Source organism: Glossina fuscipes, unplaced genomic scaffold (genome assembly GCF_014805625.2).
Source record: "Glossina fuscipes isolate IAEA_lab_2018 unplaced genomic scaffold, Yale_Gfus_2 43, whole genome shotgun sequence".
NCBI lineage: Eukaryota > Metazoa > Arthropoda > Insecta > Diptera > Glossinidae > Glossina > Glossina fuscipes.
In genome coordinates this window covers 2,876,544-2,899,661 of record NW_023998427.1, presented here as the reverse complement: position 1 = coordinate 2,899,661, position 23,118 = coordinate 2,876,544, and the positions used below count along the sequence as shown (strand labels likewise).

At 33.9% G+C, this 23,118-nt stretch overlaps 1 protein-coding gene across 1 annotated transcript in view; it reads left to right on the top strand.

Moving 5' to 3' along the window:
• The first annotated feature begins 6,378 nt into the window (after positions 1–6,378).
• Positions 6,379–23,118, top strand: part of LOC119637196 (homeobox protein unc-4-like) — a 78,995-nt gene continuing 62,255 nt past the window's right edge. Inside the window, exons 1-2 of the mRNA XM_038033050.1 lie at positions 6,379–6,558; positions 6,647–6,947. Coding sequence (XP_037888978.1) covers positions 6,379–6,558; positions 6,647–6,947 — 481 coding nt within the window. The remainder of the gene's footprint in view (positions 6,559–6,646; positions 6,948–23,118) is intronic.

Here is a 23,118-nt window from a genome sequence, read left to right as displayed (position 1 = left end):
TTCATCGTCTTCGTGGTAGACTCTCTCTCACGTCTTGATTATCTTTTCTAATTCTTTGCGCGCTCCCGTTGAATTCATTCATTCGTTCGTCATTCATTCTTTGTCAGGAATTTTGAAGTTTCCAAAGCATTATCGATTCCTCCCACGATTACATACATAATTTTGCCGCAATAGTTGCGTGAAAATTCAGGATAACACTAGTTCGAGTTGAACTTTTAAGAAACGCATCTTTTGCTGTATATTCCACTTCACATAGTGCGTCAGTTTTTTATTCAATTTCAAAAAATTTAGGAAACCCTTGACGAACACTTGCAAGACGCATATCTAATGCGCCCACCAACAGATGGATATTATCCAGTATTTTACAAGTTGCGATGCGATTAAATGATTCCAATGTATTGATATTATAAAAGGCAAAACCAATAATAAAATGATGATAGGTCCAGCATAAAGAAATCCATCGAATATAATCCATAAAGAATTCATTTTTAGAAATTACAAGCCGTTTGAAATTTCCAATAGTGACAAGAAAAAATAAAATATAAAATAAAAACAAACTCGAAAAGCAAAACAAACTTGACAACGCTTTTTAGTAAACTAAGATTTTCTACAAAATTCACACTTACCGGTATTTTATTAATCGCCCGAGGCATAAGACCTCCTTATTATATGATATCCACGAGGAATTTTTTTTCTACAAAATTATGCAATTACTTCTGTCTTACCGCTACGTTACTAATTCAATTAAGTAGAAGAAGACTTTTTCGAACTTTAATTAAAATAATTATTGATTACAGCGATCTGTCAATAATGTAAAATGAATTTTATTGCGGCATTCGAAAAGAAGGCGAGAAAAACCCATCTGCCCAACCATTAAATTGTGGGAAAAGCAACGGGCATCGCTTAGCTTCTAAAATGATGTGAAAGAATGCTATATTAGAAAGGATCATTGATTCTCACGGATAAGGGATTCGACTGAATGCCGTCGCTATTTAAGTGAACGAAAGATAAGAAAGAAAGGAGGATCACCGTACAACACTCTTGCATGGCAAGATTGCCTTAAATTGGATCCTTTTTAAAATGTGGATAATGCAGATTGCATGCATTAGCTCGATCTTCGTTTAAGCCACTTCAAGTTCTCTCTCTCTCTAGTAAGTACGCCCAGTATATTGCAAGAAACAATACCCGTTGTCTCTGCCGATGACATCGCTCAGATCGTTCAGATTTATTCGCAAGAATTTTATATATCTATGACCTAAATTTGTGAGAATGGAAGGCATCAAGCCATGACCCGCTTGTTATTCGATTGCCTGGGCAACGTAGCATAGCCATGGCTACAAATTGGCCACAGATTGATTTGTCTAATATTTATCCGAGCGGTGGTAGATTTCCTTTTTAGTTCGTACACTCTATGTAAGCTAATAGATAGTACGATAAAGAAACAAACAAGTTAATATCTATAGTAAATATGGGCATTATTTAACCGGCTCTAAATTTCCATTGTTGTTACTGATATGCGTAGGTAAAATAGAAGCTTCTCTGTAGACGTCTGCTCGCATTCGCCCTGGAGTTGCGCTTTTAAATTTTTATAGTTTATAAAACGTCTTTCACATGTCGATTACTGTTAAACAGGCACTGGTCGTTTAGATGACTTCCTGGATAGATTTTCGTTCGACGCATGACAAGGTGTTTTTTACTTACTGTTTTAATCTTCGCTCGAAAGCGGGACATTTTCATTGTTTTTTTTTTGGGTGAAAAACTATGCTTTGGGAGGGCATAGATATACCGAAACTCTCACCTCCCCGTGTTTAAGGCGTTGGACTATCAATAACTTTGGCGATAGGTATTATAGATCTTATGAGTACACTAGAAGAAGCTTTGCTTTGCGGACTTCTTTTCTCATGGATTATTGTTATGGAGAAAATACAGACCCGCTGTTGCAGGACTGGTTGGTTGTGTAAAGTACGTTGATGTACAAATAGTCGAATACATTCAGCAGGCCATGTCAGTTGTAGCGCCTAAAGCAAATATATCTTGAGAAAAGGTAGTCTGGTTTAGGCTAACCGAGATGTACTTCACTCTACAAAGAATATTACTTTCGTTTATTTGTACAAGAAGAATATTCGAAAAGAAAATGATATTCATTAGGTCCAAAATTCTCGTATGTGTGTATGTGAAAGAGATATTCGTTTTGGACCGTATGTTATGTTATATATCCATTACCAATAACTTTCATACGATATTTAATTGCGAAATGAAGCAAAAATCGATCATGTATTGTCAAATCATATTTTTTGCAGTATTTAGCAGCATTTCATAGATAATCATACAAACAAAATACTATATTTCCTTAGTGTATTCTATAGCGTGCGCAGCTTTTAGATAATTAAAGCTAAATTCTCGATCCACACATCGAAAAACCTCAAATGGAAAGGTTTACAATTTTGATGCGGTAACTTGGAAACACGAGGGAAAAATGTGTATAGTAATTTTGAATAGGCCTGCATGAGGTGACATTAGGTGACTTTTACAGTTAGAAAGAAGAAAAACACTAAAGACACTTTTATGGTTGAAGATAAAGGCTTTAAATCGTAATCTTATTACCAAGGTATGCACAGCTCGCAGACAGGCCGACAGTGACACACATGTATTACTCATGTTGATCACGTGTATGTAAACGTAATCGTGTCTTCAGGGTATATTTCTTTTATAAGTCTCCAAATATTTGGGAAATCCAATACACTCACTAAAGTGGGTAGCTTAAGTTTAGGATATAAAGTTAGCATTAAATTATAGTTAAAGAGCACATAAAACAATCGGTGGTTTCTTAATGTGATGAAAAAAATAAAAAAAATAATCTTCAAAATTATAACCGAATTTATTGGCATTAAAACAAAGTTATTTTCCTTACAAGAACACAAATTAATAGGATAGTTACATACATATCATCGTAACGGGTATACATAACTTTTACATACGCATATACGTGTGCATTCAAGGAAAACTCGAGTCGAGTGTCGAGTAAGTATTATAACCGCAACTTTATACACGCACGCATAAATACTTACATACAACCATAGAGTATTTTATATGCAATACATCCCTCTGCAATGACTATTGTCACGATTGTAAGAAAGGCAAAAGTGTTTTGGGGGCGAGCAAATGTTTCTCCGCTATATTCCTTTAAATAGCTAATAATCATCATAATTTTATACGTCTGCCAGGCAAAATGATAAACTGCACTCATACTCTTCGCACCGCATACGAAAAACCGATATGAAAATTTATTTGAGTTCTCGCTCTTTTTCTCATATGCACTCGACTATATACTTACTTACCACTTTAGTGATGAGTGCCGAAAATTTCCCAGTATTTTACATAAATAAACCACACCCTACGCAACATATGCTTGTGCCTCTGAAACACATATGAAGTTGAAATGTGTTATGTGTTCTTTCTTTCTCACAATCTTTAAATATCAATTTTGTCGTGCTTCTATAACTATTGTGTGAGGTTCTTGTGTAATTATTTTTTGAATTTTTTCTCTCTTTTTTTTTTTTTTTTTAATTTCATTTTCTTTATTTGTTGTTTATGTTTTTATGATGTTTTTGCTGTTATGGATTTTTTTCTTTTGTTTTTTTTTTTATTTTTTTTTTATTTTTGAAAGGATTATTTTAAGTGAAAATGTTTCTTTACTTGTGCTGTTCTTCGCATTTAACTGCCTTTACAGTTTATTTGCTTTGCTCTTGCATTGGTTATTGTTATCGCACACACCGCTCACTCTAATGATTTTCTATTACAATCACTCTGTTCTCACACTCTTGCTCTTGTCAGTTGTAATTAGTAAGAGAGCAAAGTAAGTTCAACTTTTCTTTGCTTATATTTCAATGAATTTGTGTTCGGATACGCAATCATATTGTAATACACTGGAAATGAAAGCAGAGTAAAAGATAATACGTAAAACTTATAACAATTGCTACATACATACTTGCTACCTAAAATCGACCTTTCTCAATGATTTACGGCTATTAGTTCCCTAAGCAGTTAATATTTGATTTTATTGGGGACAATACTGATAGGAGCTATTTTTGCTTTTGAAGCTAGCTGGTAACTGAATTAACATCTGTGCAATGCTTATTTATTTTATACACAGAACCAACTGTAGCTGGTTGTAGATTTACCTTTTAACTCGTTGCCCTATTGCTTACGTTCGATATATTCATGCTTTCGCAGATTGCCTCGAAACTATTCGTTGCTATAAAAAATTAAACTATCCTTCAATATATACTGATATCACTTGTTTTAAAAAATGACAATCGAATTACTTGCATTCGCACTCTGCGACAGATATTTTTTAACTAAGGGGTGGCAAATGCAGATTTTTAATTTGTGTTCTAAATAATACAATTAAAATTGAACGGGAATTACATATTCATGTTTTTATGTTTAGAAGACATTTAGACATTTTCTTTTATCTAAACGATCAATTAACTGAATATAAAACATTTAGTGTACGATTGTACATAAGTTCGCTTGCATTGCTATGTTTGTTGAATTCATGTTCGACTTAAGAAGAATTTATTTTGTTAAAGTGTACTCTCTGTTAATGACAGTAGTAGAATTTCTTACAGTGTATGAATCCGCATAGACAGCATATACTATAAAAGACACATGAAAAGCAATAAAAAAAAAAATACAGGTGGTAATGGAGTCAGTCGTTCTTGCTCCCTTACATTTAACGGCAATGCTAATAATGATGGTGGTTGATAATATTGATTCTATGCGTGTGTGTGAGTGGCAAAACACTTTAAATTTAATCAACTGAGTTGCTGCCTTCTGCCGGAGTTCGATGCTCTGCTACTGCGCTACAATGTTGACCTGTCATCCCTTTCTTTCGCACGTTAACTTTCAATCAGATGTGAATTCGTATAACTTGTAGCAATTTGTTGTTCTTTAATGGTATGAATAAACAACAGAGAGACAACATTGTGTGTATGTACGCAAAATAAAAAAGCGAAAAGAAGAAAAAAAATAAATATAAATAGAATACAATGGTACAGTGGGGTTTAACTGAGATAGTGAATGTTTGTATGTATATGTGGATACACCGAAGAGAGTGTTGCTTGTTAATTGCAACCATAAACGTTTGTTTTTTCCTTCCCTTTTTAAGAAAACAGCAACACTTGTGAGAGTTTCTCGTGCAAACACATCTCTACACATGCATGTATGAATTCATGAAGGAAGACTTCATACTCGACGTCCGGAGAATATGTTTGTATATAATTGTTGTTGTTAAGTTATTGGTTGCTGTGCAATGGGGAATGAACGTAATAAAGTAGCAATTGTGTGGTTGGCAAAAGTGGTTTCTGGTTTTCTGAACGCGCTTTGGCAAATATTTTCATACTTTTCTTGCTCTTTCTTTATTTGATTTTAGTTAAACTTCTACTGAGAGTATTAAGCGGAAACACTCATACATACATGCTTATTAAGAGGCGTTTTATTTTTTTTTTATTTTTGTGTTTTTCTTTATTTAGAGAATAACGGGTGGTATCAACATCATGATCATCAAGTCTCTGACTCGGTGACTGTGCAGTGAAAACCTTTAATTCTGACAAACATTATGTTTAGTTCGAAGTTGTTGTTAATAGACGGTAAAAACATCAAAGTGGTCTTTTCACTGTGCATGAATCAATGACTAAACGAGCGAGTGAGTGAATGAAAGTATACATATGTGTATCTATATACATATATATATATATATATATATATATACGAATGCTATGAACATATGTAGAGACAGAATACAAGAGTATTCGTGCATTGGATATGTGTGTACGCGTCTGTGTTTGTGTGTATTTACTGATTGTTTTCAAAGTGTAATTGTAATTCGAATCAATTTGTTATAAAACGAGGCAACATTGATAATACGAACAACGAGAGTGTTTTACACTGCCTTCCTTAACCACTAATGTCTGGATTATTACTATCATGACTTGAATGTACGTACGTAGCATTGTATACATATTTGTATAAATATATATATAAAATCTTTCAAACAATTTTATGTACATATTAAAAATGCAGTAACAGTTTCATATTGATTTCCTAAACCGAAAGAAAAATCTGAACGGTAATAAAAAATTCATTAAATTAAAAACAGCTGAGAGCGTATATTTTTAAAAAAATAAAAAACGAATAAAGAAGAAGACAATTAATTAACATATATATATATATTTTGTTTAACGTTCGCCCGGCTAATTTAGTGTTAAACAATTTCGCAATTCATTTTAAGTGAATTTTTTAATCAAAATTTTATTAAATAAATGAAAAATTTTCAACAACAAAAAAAAACAAAAAAATTGAAAAGTTCTTATCAACATGATCATGGATCAAATGGTGCGACACCACCTTCCAAGGAATTTAGCCAATTTAGCTGCCACTCCCTGCCACAATCCTTTAGTGTTATCTCCACCTCAGTCACAACAAACGAACTTGCTATCACCTAATGCATTTAATTTATACGCTGCTGCGGCGGCGGCGGCTGTTTCTCAATCGCGTGTACCTTCTTGGAGACCTCTTTTTCCGTTTGTGCAGCGCTCCTGGTTTATTAACTTGCGATAATAATTAATTTTTAATTTACCGTCAGCGTATATTGTCGGCTTCCGTCGCTCAAACTGCAGATACTGCGGTTTTGGCTGCCTGTGCTCCTGTAGGTGCTCTTGCTGCTCAGCATCATTTTTGCCACTTAGCCGCGTCTAATCATCTAATTTTGCCGGAATTGAATAACAAATCTTTAGCAAGTAGACCATCGGCCGCAACTACTGCTGCTGCCGCTTGCCGACAACAACAAAAAATCGATTTACAAAATAGTATTCTGCCACTGTGTGATGGAATAACGTCAAACTTACCAGCCAGTCCACAAACCGACGGTGATGAATCGAACGAGGGTAAGTGCTTTTGAACTGAAAGAATTTTATTATATAAAATAAATTGTGTTAAGAATCGTAATCGCAATGGTATAAACGAAGAGACATGGTAAACAATAAGGAACCAATGTAGAACATAAGGGAATTTTTAATTTGGATTTGTTTACAATTTATGACGGGATGATTTCAAGTTTAAGCGGCAAAGTTAGATTTTAGTAATAGATTTTTATATTTATCAATATAAATATAAATATATATCGATTCTGTGATTTTGTCGGCAAAAATTGCCTCCACTCAACCAAGTTCTTGTCCGTCTGTACTCAAAGATGAAATATTAATATCAACTTACTCCGATAACAAATAAATTTGCAATAGTTTGAAAATTAACTTATTTGCTCGATACTTTTTCAATAATCTGCATTTGCTAGCAGACATCAGCTGAAAATCGATTAAAGCAGGGAAACCGTTTCGATCAAGGTGAAGCAAGCATTTCTCAGAGATTACATTTTTTTTAATAGTATTATGCGTCTAATGTTTATCCGAAGACTTAAATAGATTGCCTTACGTTCATCCACGATACGCTAGTCATGTGCAAATAAACGCCTCCGATCACGCGATTCATTGAGATGAATCAATTTAGGCAGCACATGTCCCTTTGTTGTTTTTATGTTGCCTCACAATCGTAAAAGTTGAAACATATAGACTTGAGAGAAAACTCTTTTCAATATTAGCTACACTAGGATCTTTGGCAAACGAGCAGCTCTATGACAAATTGTTTAAAACAGCGTTTTTGTTGTCTGGTGATGTTTTATATGATTTCTTAGATGGAGCCTGTTTATCCGCTCTAAGCGTAATTCGATATAGTGTTAATGGGGAACCATAAACTGTTTAGTGATTTGGTCGCTTGAATCTGCGGGTCCTTGGAACTTTAGCGAAAATTGTTAGGATTTAGAGAATTAGAGAGGAGTTTACATATTATGGTTATTCGCAAATAGTAGTAAAATTAATAATAATAATCAAGTGATAACGGCAAGGACAACAGCAATAACGACATCTGTAATAAAAATTATATGGTTACAACAACAATAACAACAATATCAATAACAAAAATACTTGTGATAATAATAATATGAATTAGAATAATAATCATATCAAAATAAGTAGAACAACAACATCAAAAACAATAATATTAATAATAATAATAATAATAATATTAATAATATAAGTAACATTAACCAGTAGAGCAAGAAAATAATCGGATAATCGGATTCGAACTGCAATTGGAACACATCTGAATTGAAACAACTAAAGTAATAAATGCGACGTGATGCCGGTGTTGACATAAAAAGAGGACCATGAATAGTTGGTTAATTCGGTTCATCGACGATTTTATACAAATTTAGAAAAAAACAATAGAAAATGACAGACAGCACAATGATCAGTTGCGATCGCACCGCATATATCATGCAAATTAATATATTAATATATCACGGCCGACATAATAAACAATAATTGAAAAAAAAAAACAACAAATAAATTATTAATGGTAGATACGTTATTGCTAATAAAACAAGGTTGGGTGTATCTCCAATGAAAAATCAACAAATTATGTGAGTGTCACAGAAGGAATTAAACCGAGAAGTGAAGATAGCCCGCCTGCAAAACTAGCCCACCAAGACAGCCCACATTTTTTAAGGCTTGTGTCTTTGCTGACATTGTCTTTCCTAAGGTTCCGATTTATAGCGAACTAAAAAAAAAAAATTTTAAATTACAAAAACATTAGAAAGCATGCACATACTATAAACAAACTGTATATACTATACAAAAAAAAGAAAAACTAAGCCTTTAATTACGAAAGAAAATCTCAGCTATTGTTACTAACTTTCATGCACAATTAGAGTACAAACACTGAAATAATGCAACGTTCAAATCGAGTTGTAACAATTTTCACAGACATATATATCCTGTACATAGTAATGAAATTTAGCTTTTCTGATCTATTGCAGCGTCCTTTAAGACATTTCGAAACGAAGACCTGCAGTTGCTTAAATTCTCGGTATATTGTAACTTTTCGCCGACTATATACATACGCTATATGGTAAATAGTAATAATAAATGATTATTCAATTCTTTTATAACAGCATACATGAATTCATTTTTTATTCATGTTTGTATTTTTTTTTTTTTTTGTTTAGTTTAGTTCTGATTGGTTTTTTACTATTCTTTCAATATCTCTCAATTATAAATCGCCTTAGTAGAGACGCGAGCCAAGTGTGAAGATAGCTTACCTTTTAGCAAAGACAATAAAGCGGCGTACGTACGTAGTGGGCTAACTTCACGCCAATGAACTTAAGCAGAAGTGAAATATGTTTATAATGAAGATTAGAATACTAATCATGGGCGCACGATGAACGATAGACAAACGCTAGAAGCATCGACCACAACGCTAAATAATGATATTAGGATCAATAAATATATTATTATTATTGTTGTTATTATTATCAATTTAGTCCATAACAATATAATATAATAGCATTTTTAAGTTTTTAAAAATCTTATAGCTTATATTTCGGCGTTTAACATGCCTTTTTTTCATTTTAATCTCAAAGAAATAATAAAAGTCTGTTTGTATAGCGACGCCTAGTACTTAATGCACTACAATACTTATAAATAAGTCTAAGCTTCCCTCCCCCCCATCCTTTTCCCCTGTTGTAACAAACACGATTTCTTTTTTGCCAATTAATTTATATAGAATTTTATTACAAATTTCTGACCGATAAGCACTATAGTCTCTACACACAAAAATGTTCAATTTGTCATTAGTAGGTTTTGTTGCGCTTTTAAACGTGTTTTTAATCTGTCAAAAGTAGCTAAGAGTATACCTAATTTTTGCACCCTTCACTGAAGGATGAAAGGCATGTTCACTTTGTCAAAACGTTTGTAACGCCGGGAAGGCCCCACAAAGTATATATATTCCTAATCAGCATCAAATCGTAAATCGGTTTAACCACGTCCCTCTGTCCGTCTGTGTAATGTCTGTTGCAAATATTCTCCCGAACGCAAAAATGAAGCTATCGACTTTAAATTTGTATGGAATTTGTCTGTCTATGCAACCATGTACCGTTTGTGATAAACATTGATTCCGTTAGCGAAAATAAAGATATTGCTTACAGATTTGCGAGAGAATTTGGAACTGACTTCAACATTTATAAGGACACGCCTACAACGTTCCTACGCCTATGCGGCAATGCGCGCATACTCTTTCTCGTAGAGCAGGAAAATCTTCTTCTGTCGTTTCTTTTGTTTTTGTCCTTTTCAGGGTAAGATTCGTTCACGACCGAATATAATTTCCTTACTTGTTTTCTGTTATAATCCCTTTCTAAGTCCAAAACCGTCTAATAAAAAGAAAGGAGGCAACAAACACGACTAGCGGCTTAGCGGCTTGTATTTTTTTTTTTTTTTTTTTTTTTTTTTTTTTAGAATCGTTTGTACAGCAAAGTGTATGTTTTACAGTTACAAACGGAATGATAAGTCTACCTTAACTCTTTATCTTTGCGCGGCTGAAGTACACAACCATAAAAGAAATCAATTTAGCTTTTGCATCTAATTCAATAATAAAATCAAATAACGAAGGCCCCATTCGAAGCAAAAAATTTGATATGAGAAACAATGAACGATGATTTATTAATTTTAATTGCAGGGTGTGAGGGAACTCAGGAAACATCTGTTAGAGCAACAAAAATAAAATATTGTAAGAGCATTATAAACATATATATATTTGATATATATATATATATATATATATATATATAGGAAAACACACCTAATTAGAAAGTTGAACCGCATATCCGTTGCTAAAGATATACAGAGAGACAAAGAGCATAAAACGCATGCATATATATATATATATATATACATATATATATGTACAGATACAAACAGACTGACAAGCTAACAAAAGCATAAAATAGTAATCAGTTGCACAGTCTCAGAAAAATTAAGTTATTTCACCGCATCTAATGGAGGCGTGGACGCGTTCAATGTTCAGCTCATAAAAAAAAAAAAACAAAAACAAAACAAAAAAACATCACTTAAAAATAAAGAAACGTATCAATCTTACGCTTTTATATATCTGTGCATAGCCATGAACACATAAATAGCACACACTCATCATCAAAATAAGAACAAAAAAAATGAAAAAAAAAAAAAATTACATTTACTTTAAAATAATTTAATTCAATAAAAGCAATTTCGCGGTATGAGACCTCTTTGAACACACAGATGTAGCACAAAAAAATGAAAAGATCGGTTTCTAAGTGAACTATTCGTTGGTTTGTAAATCTCTTGTATGCTGAATTAATTATTAGTTTCGTTAGACGCTACAATGGGTAAAAGATTTTAGGTAATTTTTGACAAAAAGGAAAATATTTGTTTTTATGCTCGTGTGGAAGTGCGTGCCATTTATACGCTCATGGCTGTGTGCCGCGTATGAGCGTAAGGAGGATTTTTATTGTGGATTCTGAAACGGTTGTCAGTGGCAGAAAATCAAGAGTAATCGCTTCATTAATACCTGTTTTGTTTTCTTGCATAATCTTCGGTGTATCAAAACTCGCGTTAGAAGTTGAAATTGGTTTCTGAATTGCCGCAAAAACACATAATTATAATTTGTTCTTGTACCTTCCACATTCCGGGCACTAAATACATGAAATTGAATATTGAATAGCTGTGAAGAAAAATATAAAACTTATTTGGCCAGATTTGGTAGAAATCGAACGTTCGTTATACTTCCAAGTTAAGTTGTAAAGAAAAAGTGACGTTTAAGACAACGTTTAATTACATCATAGAGTTGGACTATAAACTTCGTTCTATAAGCTTCACTTCACTTCAGAGATCTTTACACAATGCAGTTGAAAGCCGAAAAAAAATAAAACAGAGCTGAAACAATTTGATGCAAGCAGCACTTCCGATTAGTTTTCAATCTGCACAATGCTTACTTTAGATAGATTCTCAATTTCCTCATTTAACTGTGTTATGAGATGGTGTTCGTCGCAATTTTCTATACGGTCTTTATATTGTATATGCGAGTGTTTTAAAACCAAGAGAGAGCAAGTCTTGAGTGTCTGCCCTACCATGCTATATGAATGATATCTTAAATAAGAACTCGATCTTTAAACTGGCGATTTTCCATGTTGTTATGTATTTCTTTAAGCTTTCAGGACTAAGGAGAAGGACGTAGCCATGTTAACAAAGCACCTAATACTGAGTTTGGTTTATTCGAGCTCAACATTGCAGGTCTCGGTCGTCTTGTGAACGAAATACCATCGTGTGATATCGTTTGGTATCGGCGAGGTGCCGTTGCGTGATATCGTTCGCTACCATACACCTGCGTGACTTTGACCCTGTCATCACTTAGAGCTCTATCTTATATCGTAAAACCTTCGCTGATTTAAATACTTTTTAATAAAATTTACCGAGAAGGAGAATTAATGGATTAAAGAAATGCAGATCCTTTTCGATCCTACGACTTACATGTATGTAAACAAACAATTATGATTCAATTTTATCCTAGCAATCAAAACTGTGTCTATGAACACTGAAAGTGTGCTTAAAGCGAGACTAAATTTCAAAAGTTTAATATGTTTTTTTGCCAAAAACAATCTTTTTTAGTGATCGGCGTAAAAAATTTCATTCAAAAGATTAATTTTAGAGCAAACGGAACTGTAAGCTATCCTAGGGTCCCAATTTACTGGGCGATCATGAGTCAATCACGCAACAGAAAGAAAAAGAAAGTAGACGTTGCTAGAATGGAAGACTTAAGTACTGAGATATATATATATATATAGAACTTTAAATTTAATTTCAACGAGATCCTTGAATATAAAGAATGCATTTCATATATGTATAGACATATTATGAATGTCACGAATCTTTTCATCTGCTAGGGAATGATCTAAAATTACAAATTTATAAAGAGAGCCGAATAGCCTTAATGGCAAACACCATAAGACCAAAAATTTTCATTTCTTCCTTTTGAATTTTTCACAAGTACTTTAATGCAGGATTCTTCACAATAATATGTAGCATGTTTTATTAATAAGGGATTGTTTGGGCTTTGGTTGAAAATTGAAGTTAACTTCAAGTCAATTATTCGCCAATCATACAAAAGTCAAAATTTTCACTATATCTCAGGTATTTCTGTAGCTTTGAAGTAATGAAAATGCGCTTTTTTATACCCTATACTGCTTTGGTACTGATCATATTAAGTTAAAGCGGACGTATGTAACACCCAGAAGGGCTTAAGATAGATCTACCTTTTATTGAACCGCTTGTTTCGGAATCATTTTCATAAATCGATCGATCAAAGCCTGTCCGTCTGATGTCCGTCCATATAATTTTGTGTTCAAGCTGTAGATCGCAAATTTTTGACATATTTCGGTGAAATTTGATATACGGAAGTACTTTGACCTAAGGATGAACGTTATTGAAAATAGTTCGGAACGGTCGATTTGTTTGGCCACTCCCCATATAACGTGATATTGTGAAAAGTCGTTATATGTAAAAAAATTGCAATTTTCAATATTTCTCGGCAAAGGCGGCTAAGCAGTAGTATTTCGGCATTCGAACTTGTTGTGAAAATTTTTGATCAGTTTGGGTAATTTTTTTGACCCCCTCCCATGACATATGAGAAAAACCCTTAACTGTTAATCTTTTTGTGATGAAAATTTTTTTCATGATAGTAATTAAATACAAAAATTAAGTGGACCTAATTTGAACCACGTGGCTCTATTTCGTTTCAGCAAAAAAATTAACGTTAGGAAATTTGGATCACATAGGTCTATTTCTTGCACCCCAGATATAAACACATATACATACATATATATAAATATAAATTTATATATTTGTATATAAAGTTATATATAAAAATATATATGCGGTATCACCAAACGCAAATTCTTCTTATATGGAGAGAAAATCTAACCTTTCATGCAGGCTTTTGTGAAAATTACGGCTTTGCATGAAAATAATGTGTATTTTTTGGTGTATTATTATCAAAACGAGCGAATAACTGTACTAGCCGAAGAGGTGTAGTGCATATAATAGTCGGCATTGATCGACTATAATGTTCTTAGTTGTTTATCTTAAATTCAAGTTTGCATGAGCTACGCTGGTTGCTGCAGAGTCCCTTACATTAAAGTGCACTTACTAGAAAGGTTCTGGTGTTGCCAACTTCCAATATTTTCACAAATTATTATTATTACTTTTTTTCAATTTGAATATACACTAAGTAAACTTTGTGATAGAATTTCCAAAGACTACCAAACAACATTTTATTAAACTGTTCCAGTCTCGGGGTTTCCCCATAACATTTTTGACCGTATACCGTTTGACTCTTGAACGTAAGCTTTCCTATATATAGTGCTATGCATACCTCAAAATCAATTTATCCAAGTGCACTGATTTCTTGCGATTTCTTAGTACAAATATCGTAACTTTTTTCTTTGTTTCTCACCAACCAATTAATTCGTTGTATTTTGCGACCATTTTGCACTGAGATCTACGAATTTCATTATATAGCTTTTGTAACATCAATGTCGGTCGAAAGGTATATTACCTTCTCCAAAAGTTATGTATAAAATCCTTTCTTTAATACCATATTCATAACTTTTTATATACAGGTAGATATTGTATATATTTATCTTAACGGATGGATATCTAAAATTTATTGTAAAGCTGATGTAGATTTTTGTCTTTCATTTTTGGTTTGATGTCTTTATAAAATTTTTTCGTTACTTTTTTGCTTTATTTGTTCGCTTTCATTCACTTAAGTAATTTGATTTGATTGAAAACAATTTGGCAAACTCTTGATATTTGGGTAAATGGTTAATCGTTTTGGCCAACGGCCATATCAACTAAGAAGATACGGTCAAGTTTCATTTGCAAAAACATTTATATGGCTATTCTTTACAACTTGCGGCTTACGTAAGATGTTTACGTTTTGTTGAAATTAAAAAACCAAACGTTAAGTTATTGATTGTCGTAAAGAAAATTATGTTACATTTTTTTTCTTTTTTCTTTGCTAATCAGAGTTTGAACGACAAGCTTAGTGTGCAGAAATTAGAGATTTTATCTTTTTACACTCTTTTAAATTAATGAAGTCTCTGTTCGAATATGTACGCTGTGTATGTACGCCATAGTGTTGTGGTGATTTTGGTATGCTCGATAACCAGCGGGGCCTGGCCACGCAACCGCCATTCGAAATTTAAATTTCGAGTGTCTCGTCCTACTATTTAAGCCTCACCGGCACTCGATGTCGCACTCGTCGACAAAATTTTAAAATATCTCTCTTAATAACACATTTGCTTGCAGTAAGATAAGTTTTCGGGATTATCTAATGTCCTAAATGAAACTTTTTCAATTATATTAACATTAGTTTGTTATCCGCAGATGGGAATAAAAAGCAGCCGTCCAAGTCTAAATCGTGGATGATCTTCTTACGCTGATCTTCTTACGTTGATTTATGACAGAGTTAAATGAGATGGCAGAGAATAGCTTCGCCTACTACATTTCATAGTCATTACTGAAGGATGGAAGGTAGACCTGTTTTGTCATAGTCTTTACAACACTTACAACACAGAGCAAGCTTCAGAGAGAACTCTAAAGTGTATACACTATTGTCAAGCATTAAATTCTGAATTGATTAAACCATGTCTGTCCGTCCATCTGTATACTTGTGTGTATCTGTTTGTTTTTGGATGGTGTGTGTTCCTGATACTCGTCTGGTCGCAAAAATGAAGATGTCGACTTCAAATTTGTTCGAAACATTGGAAGTTTTTGCACGCGGGCAGATAAGCATAAGCAGTGAAGTATAAGCTGAATGCAGCTTTGCTTTTATAAACAAAAATTTGTGCGTTTCTCCTCGTTACTTACAAATTATAAAAGAGAGAAGGCTGAAATTTTCCACATTTACTTTATGAAACACTGTAGTACCCCTTTAAAGGAAAAATCGACCCAAAAGTACCCAAAAATAGAAAAAATCGGACACACCCACATCAAGTTACAAGTGATTAAATTTCTAATCATAAGGTAAACAAGACAGATTGCTTAAAACTACTTTGCCCAATCCTCAAATGAAGATATATATATATATATATATTATATGCCTAAAAGTGGGTTGATTCTGAAATAAACAACAACTGGTGGAATTATTTTCTCTTAATAATACCTGCGATATTTGTATCAAACAAAAGGATTTGGCGAGGGGAAGGCGACAAGGTAAGTGCGTTAATTCTAAATTAATTATGATCGGTGTAGCGACGTACTGGATTAACTTTTTCATCATAATATCGTTGATATCGATATAGGTTAAAATGATTGGGAGAATAGAACGCGACAAGCTAAGTGTATTAACTCTAAATTAATTATGGTAAACACCACGACCTGGTGGATTAATATTTTCTTAGTACAACTTTTTAGGAAAGTAAAAGATGAAAGATAAATTTCATTCCACTCAGTTTTTTATGACAATTATTAAAAGCGTGGGCGCTATAGATTTCAGTGACGGTGGGTATTCTGGTAGACTGTGTTCTAGTCGAAATGACTTCTTTTTTCTTTTTTTTTTTTTTCTTAATTCTCTGAAAACTTATGGGAAGTAATTAATCAATTAAAGATTTTCAATTGATTCACCGAAAAAGCGATTTGGCGACATGTTCATTTTGATAACTCCTCCTTTCGAAGTTCGGGCGAGTTTCGTCCATCCTGAGATACGAACAGATTCAACTCTCTTTAATTCCTATCGGCCTCAATACATGTCCTTACAACGCTCAAGGACTACCGATATCACACCTAAGCAATACAATTAACTAATTAATTAAAAGTCATGTAGCATATGGCGTTAAATAATTGATTGATCAAGCTATGATACATTTGATATATGACCATTGTTGCCAAGCATTCCAGGTTCGGAACCAATAGTCATATGCTTTATCGACGTCGTATGAAATCGATGATACTTAATATAATCTTTCCTCTGTTTGAACAAAGGGAGTGATGGCAACCGCGAATGGCTTCTGTTAACATGTCAATCAAAACACAAAATATCGACGTTGCACATACTGCGCCGAATTAATATATACTGTGGCCTAAGCCGTACGATAATAAATTTGCCTAAGAGTGGTCACAGACTTTTTCTGAGATGAAATATATTTATACACATATCCACCTGAGTGGCCGATTAGGCAAGTGTCTCGACTAGCAACTTAGTGGTCGTGGGCTCAAATCTCAAGTGCGGTAGACTTTTTAATAAAGCCGACAGCCTTAGATGCTAGCGCTTTAAATCTTTGGTCTTAGAACTTACTCTCTAGCTAAATTAATAATAATAATAATAATTTTTTTTTATTTTAAATATTGCCAATAAATCAGAAAATGTCGTCCGCGTGTTACGTGTAATAGAGTGATGGTGGATGGAAAGGAGTGCGAAATAAGAACAAGAGGTACGGATCGGCCACAGGCTAGTGAGGTGTTATGCCTTTACCGATGGAGTGATGGTGGATGGAAAGCAGTGGGAAATTAGAACAAGAGGTACGGATCGGCCGCAGGCTAGTGAGGTGTTATGCCTTTCCCGACTGGGCACAGTCATTGTGGCTACGGTTAAGTATGGCGTCAAACCGGATTTGATAATACTTCAGAAAGTCTTGGTGATAATTAAATGTCTCTCTTGCATTTAGATGTATCGGCTTTTAGTCTACAACTCCATTTAAGCTTAGTGAAAGGAAAGTTGATAACGAACCTCCGTACAACACTACGAAAAATGTTTGCCAATTTGCCGATGCGAGACATAAGCAGATAAGTGTAAGTTGATAGAAATATTGAAGCAGGAGTTACTTCCTATTAAAGAAATCATCTGACTACATTGTTCCATATTACTAATGACAATTAGACCTAGAAACTAGAATAGTTTCAGAATGAATTCACCATCTAGTAACGCAAAGCCTTGAAAATAATTGACACTCGTAGCATAATTCAAAGATCAGCATATGCAACAATACTAAATAAAGCAAATAATAATTTTAAGAATAATTTAACGCCATTTCACTGGTAGGTTAGGTAGATAAAAACATGCGCGAGAGCATATATTTATCGTCTATCTTTTATTAAATTGAAGGCAATGAGCAGAAAAACACAAATTTTTGTTTATAAAAGCGGAGCGGGGCTCAGCTTGGGCTATATTGCGGGCTTGTGGTCTGCTCACTTTGGTTCATTTTCAATACCAAACCGCGTGCAAAAACTTTCAATATTTCTACCAAATTTGGAGTCGATCAGGAGAGTGCCAACAACAAACACCACACAGACATATAGACACACAGGTACGTATAGACATGATTTAATCAAATCAGAAATTCACGATGATCAACAACATACACTTTATAAGCTCTCTGAAGTTTCCTTTTGGGTGTTACATACATACATATTATGGAAAATCACAAAATGAGTATTCCCTCACCCTTCAGTGATGGGTACAAGAGAAAAAACATCACATTTGTTAATTAATTCGAACGGAGTTACATTTTAAATCAAATACATTTTGACTCAAATATCCTAAAAAGGTTATTGTATTTTGCAATCTCACTACGATTACAAGAGACAACGCTTCGCAGACTTCAGAGTGATGTTTTGTGAAAAGCCGTAGCAGGCAAACAGTTTGTTGGTTTCGGTTCTCCGAATTACAAAGTTCAGGACGTGTATTCTGGTCAACCGATTGTTGATAACGTTGATGAAATTCTTCAAAGAAATCTCTGAAAGAAAACTCTGAATCTTTTACGCTGTAACACGGACGGATAACGAACGGATTTGTGTCATCCAAGCGCCATATTATTAAGAATGAAAAACTTAATCGACCGAATGGATTTCCATATGCGAGTCATTCGCACTGTTGGAACGAAGCAGATTTAAAGCATTTTTGAAGAAAATCATAATGAACAATAAAGATTGACCGACCGCCATACGAAAAAAACGGGCAAAAAAGATCACGCACGCAGCCGCACAAACAGCGTCAAAAACCGAATTAACACATACAGTGCTTATGTCGGAAGACGTCGAGGCGTCGTGCCAGTCGATATTGTAGCAGATGAAATGAGACCCATCCACGAATGGCATCGCAGCAACAACAACCAGTCTCAAAAAGCGGCTGATCTCAATGCGGAAATGGTAATCGCAATGAGAAAGAACGAAAAATATATCCGAAATATGACGCGACGGATCTAAAGGCTCCAAGGGAAGGTCAACTATTATCGCGCTAAACTTCCGACCGCCAGGCTCGCAAAACTGCTTGAAATGCGCGTATACAGAAAAAGTTGTAGAGCACATCTACATTTCAATCCAGTAAGCTTGAGTACGATAGAACTCAAACAGGCCGCAATAGGATATTGCACAATATGACTGGCGGTCATGATGCCTGGACTACCATAGATGAATTTGCAAAGAAAGTGCTTCAAGAACTACGGCGCTTAGGAAAAAAGGCCCCGGGATGTAAAAAGAGAATTTGAAAGGCAACAGTGTATGCCACCATGACTATATCGCATAGAGCGCACTAATTACAAGCAGCCTCCGCGAAGCAATCTGATGATGTGTACATGGCAAGTAGTTTTAGTACATAGACGCGACGGATGGTGAAATGTCGATGCTGTTGACAGCGGCTAGTAATATCTTTGGAAGATTTATCTATCTCTAGTTCGCATAGCAAGAAAGCACACACACACACACACACACACATACAGGCGCACGTTTAATAATTTCGTACATATTGACAGAGTTTCGCTGGACAGCTTTGATTTGTTCGCTTTGCTCTCACACTTTTAATGTCAGAAAAATGATTTCAATCCCAAAAATTCCTTCGCTCATGGTATAACGGTTTTATTGAGAAAAATAAAAAAAAAAAGATTGGCCATTAAACTGTGCCGCTCTTCAAAGTCTGTTGCAAATGTAAGAAAAAATGGCTTTGAATTTTGGGGCAAACAATGCAATGCAATAACCATTTTGCCTAATCTATGTTTATCGTTGATACGAGAAGACGATTGCCAATTAAAAGGAAACAATTTCACCGCTAAGCACAACTATTCATACGCAAACTTTTCACCTAAATTTTCGCTTTCATTTGTTTTGTTCGATTAATTTTTTTGGTCTCTTTCTCGTGTTTTATGATTTATGCTTATATATATATATATAAGCTTCATTTTTCATTAATACCCTTCTTCCTGCAACCCCCTTTAGCCAGGTGGTTTTTCAAATTTGTTTTTAAAATGTAATTAATTTTTAACACGCATAGCGTTTATTTCCTTTTGTTAGACTAATTTATTTTTCATTTTTTTTTTACTTTTTATTTGTGTTGTTCTTAACTTGATATTATTGTGTATATAAACTAAATGTTAAATAAATTGTGAAAATTAATAAGAGAATGGCTGCAAACAACGTGAATACTTATCAAGTTATGCGATTAATTTTCATAACCGCCGATCAAAGATGAACGTCTACTAGGTTTGGCAATTCTCCTCTAATCTCCACAACTATACAACACGGAAATAATATAGGATGTATTAGGTTGGAAACTATGAAACGGGCGTTGAATGAAACTAAAGAAGCGAAAAGCGCAATTTTTCCCATTACATTATTATTATGTTTATTTGAAATAAATTTCATTGACATCTACGTCTTCTTGACGAATGATTTGGCAAATCATAAAATAATCGGTCGGTGAAATATCGGGTGAATATGGAGGATGTGGTAAAATTTCATATTGTAGAGAAGTTAATTAATTTGTCAACAGTAATTTTTGGAAGGTTTATATGGTCGTGCGTTATCATGCAGTTATATTGCGTCGTACCGATTGAGCAATGCTGGTTGGTTTTACGTAAGTTTATGAATCTATTTTTTTTTTTAGTTTATTTATTGCACGCAAATGTTTTAACACAGCTGTACGAGTAGTTCCTAGTTTAGACCCAAGTGTTCGACTAGTTGTATGTGAATCGAATTCCATAGTCGTTCTTAATTTCTCGTTATCAATATGGGCCGGTAGCCTTCCTTGAGGCTTATTGACGATAGTCAAATTGTCAGAAGAAAATTTTTGGAACCAACATCGAGTATTGCATTCCATTGATGGATCCATCTCCGAATGCCTGATTAATACTTCTTGAAGCTTGAGCTGCGGTGTGATTTAATTTAAACTCGTACAAGCAGAGTAGAAGTGAATCGTGTTTTGTTTCCATCTGGTTTAGGATAAAAATAAAATAAAAATGGGATACAAACACGAAAAAACGAAAGTTTTACAAAATGAGTAAGAAGAATGCCTTTAAGCTTTGCAAATAAAATAAAAAATCTCTCTCACTTGCAGCTGAACACAGGCTAAGCATATATATATATATATATATATACGTATAATTAATAGGTATGAGATTTTAAATCGATTTAACTGTGCCTCTCATAGATAATTTCTGCTTAAAATTTTTAAAGGTTTAAAAGCCAAAATAAGAAATACTCAGGTAAATCAATTTTCAATTAGATTGTTATGATAGCGAAATTAGTTGCAAATCGCTTGAAGAAACGAATTTATAATGTTTAACAAAGCGAAACAATCGCAAATAAAAAAATCAAAGTTTCCGCATACTTGAAAAATCTAAAAAATATTGAGCTTTCACAACGGATCAATAATAGTCATTCGTTAGCATTCATAATAAAGTTTAGCTAATACATTCAATCCTGAGAGAATCGATATTTTTCAATACCTACAACAAAAAAAAGCAAACCTTTATATTTGTTAAAGGAATATAAAGTTATAGAATAGGAATGTAACAACGTACATGTTTGTCGTCGTGTAATCGAAGTAATGTGAAGTAAAACAAAAAAGGGTAAATTTATTTGTTCCCTATACCCACGACTGAAGAATGGGTATATTTTGTTTTTTTTTTTTCATAATGCATGTAGCACTTAAAGGATAATCCTCAGAGACTCCATAAAGTATACATATTTGATCAGCGCGAATATCTGAATGGATTACGCCATGTCTGTCCATTTGCGTGTCAATATGTTGGCACTCTGCTGGTCGCAAAAACAAAGATATCGGCTTAAAATTTGGTGGAGACTGGGGGCTTGTGCGCGCAGTTTCGTATTGAAAATGGGCCCAGTTGGTCAGCGCAGAAGCCCGCATTGGAGCATAAACTGAACGCAACTCCGATTGTCTTAAGAACGAATGATGCGTTGCTGCTCGTTGCACAGAAATTATAAATAAGTTGCCTACACAAAGTTACAAGTCATTAAATTTTATTTTTAGGGTAGGTATGCAAAATTCGGCCTCCGCCGAATATAACTCTTTGTATGTTTTGTACTTGTATGTTTTCTTTTCTCAATATGACGAATCGTTCACGGCATGGTTCCTTATGCATATAACGCGTGATGATCAAACAGAAGCTGGGAAAAACACAAAGACAGAAGGAGTGGCCGAAGTCTGACGAGCATGTGCCAATTGGGTTAGTGTCGTGCCTTTGCGGACTGAACAATTACTACTACTACAATTAGATTTTTAACTTGTGATCCTTGACTTGGTAGCCGCGGCTCTTACCGATACCCCAATGCGGCAGCACAAATTTACAATGCTCTAACGCCATCTATGTCAGGATCTTTTTTAATTAACAAATACTCAGAACTAGCTTTTAATAAAGTTGCAATGAGAAAGGAGAAATGATTCGATTGCAAGCAATTTCAAATTTAATTAAATAATCAGACTGTAACGGTAACTTCATAAAAGAAGCAAAAGGATTTAAAGCCGCATATAGGCAGCATAATGTGGATGTAGCTTCACATGCAAGAAAATATTTTGAATTTATAATCTATTGGTGTAAAGCAGTAGCAGTAGCTTGAGCAGAACAGAAAAAATTAGTTTATAATTTTATTAAATTTTATCTATTGCAAGTGAAGAGTTAAAATCGATATAATTAAATTAGTTTAATTAGCTAGCCTTGTACACTAGCCTTGGATCGGGCTCGAACGTATATCATTAAGTTTTAAAAACTTTAGCTAAAAGGCATAAAACGTGCTTCTCAATAAGATTTAAGATTTAAGTATTCGAAAAACAATGCATTTAGTATTTGAAGGAATTAAGAAACATTTAATAATATTCAATAACATCAACTGTCGAGTCTGGCTC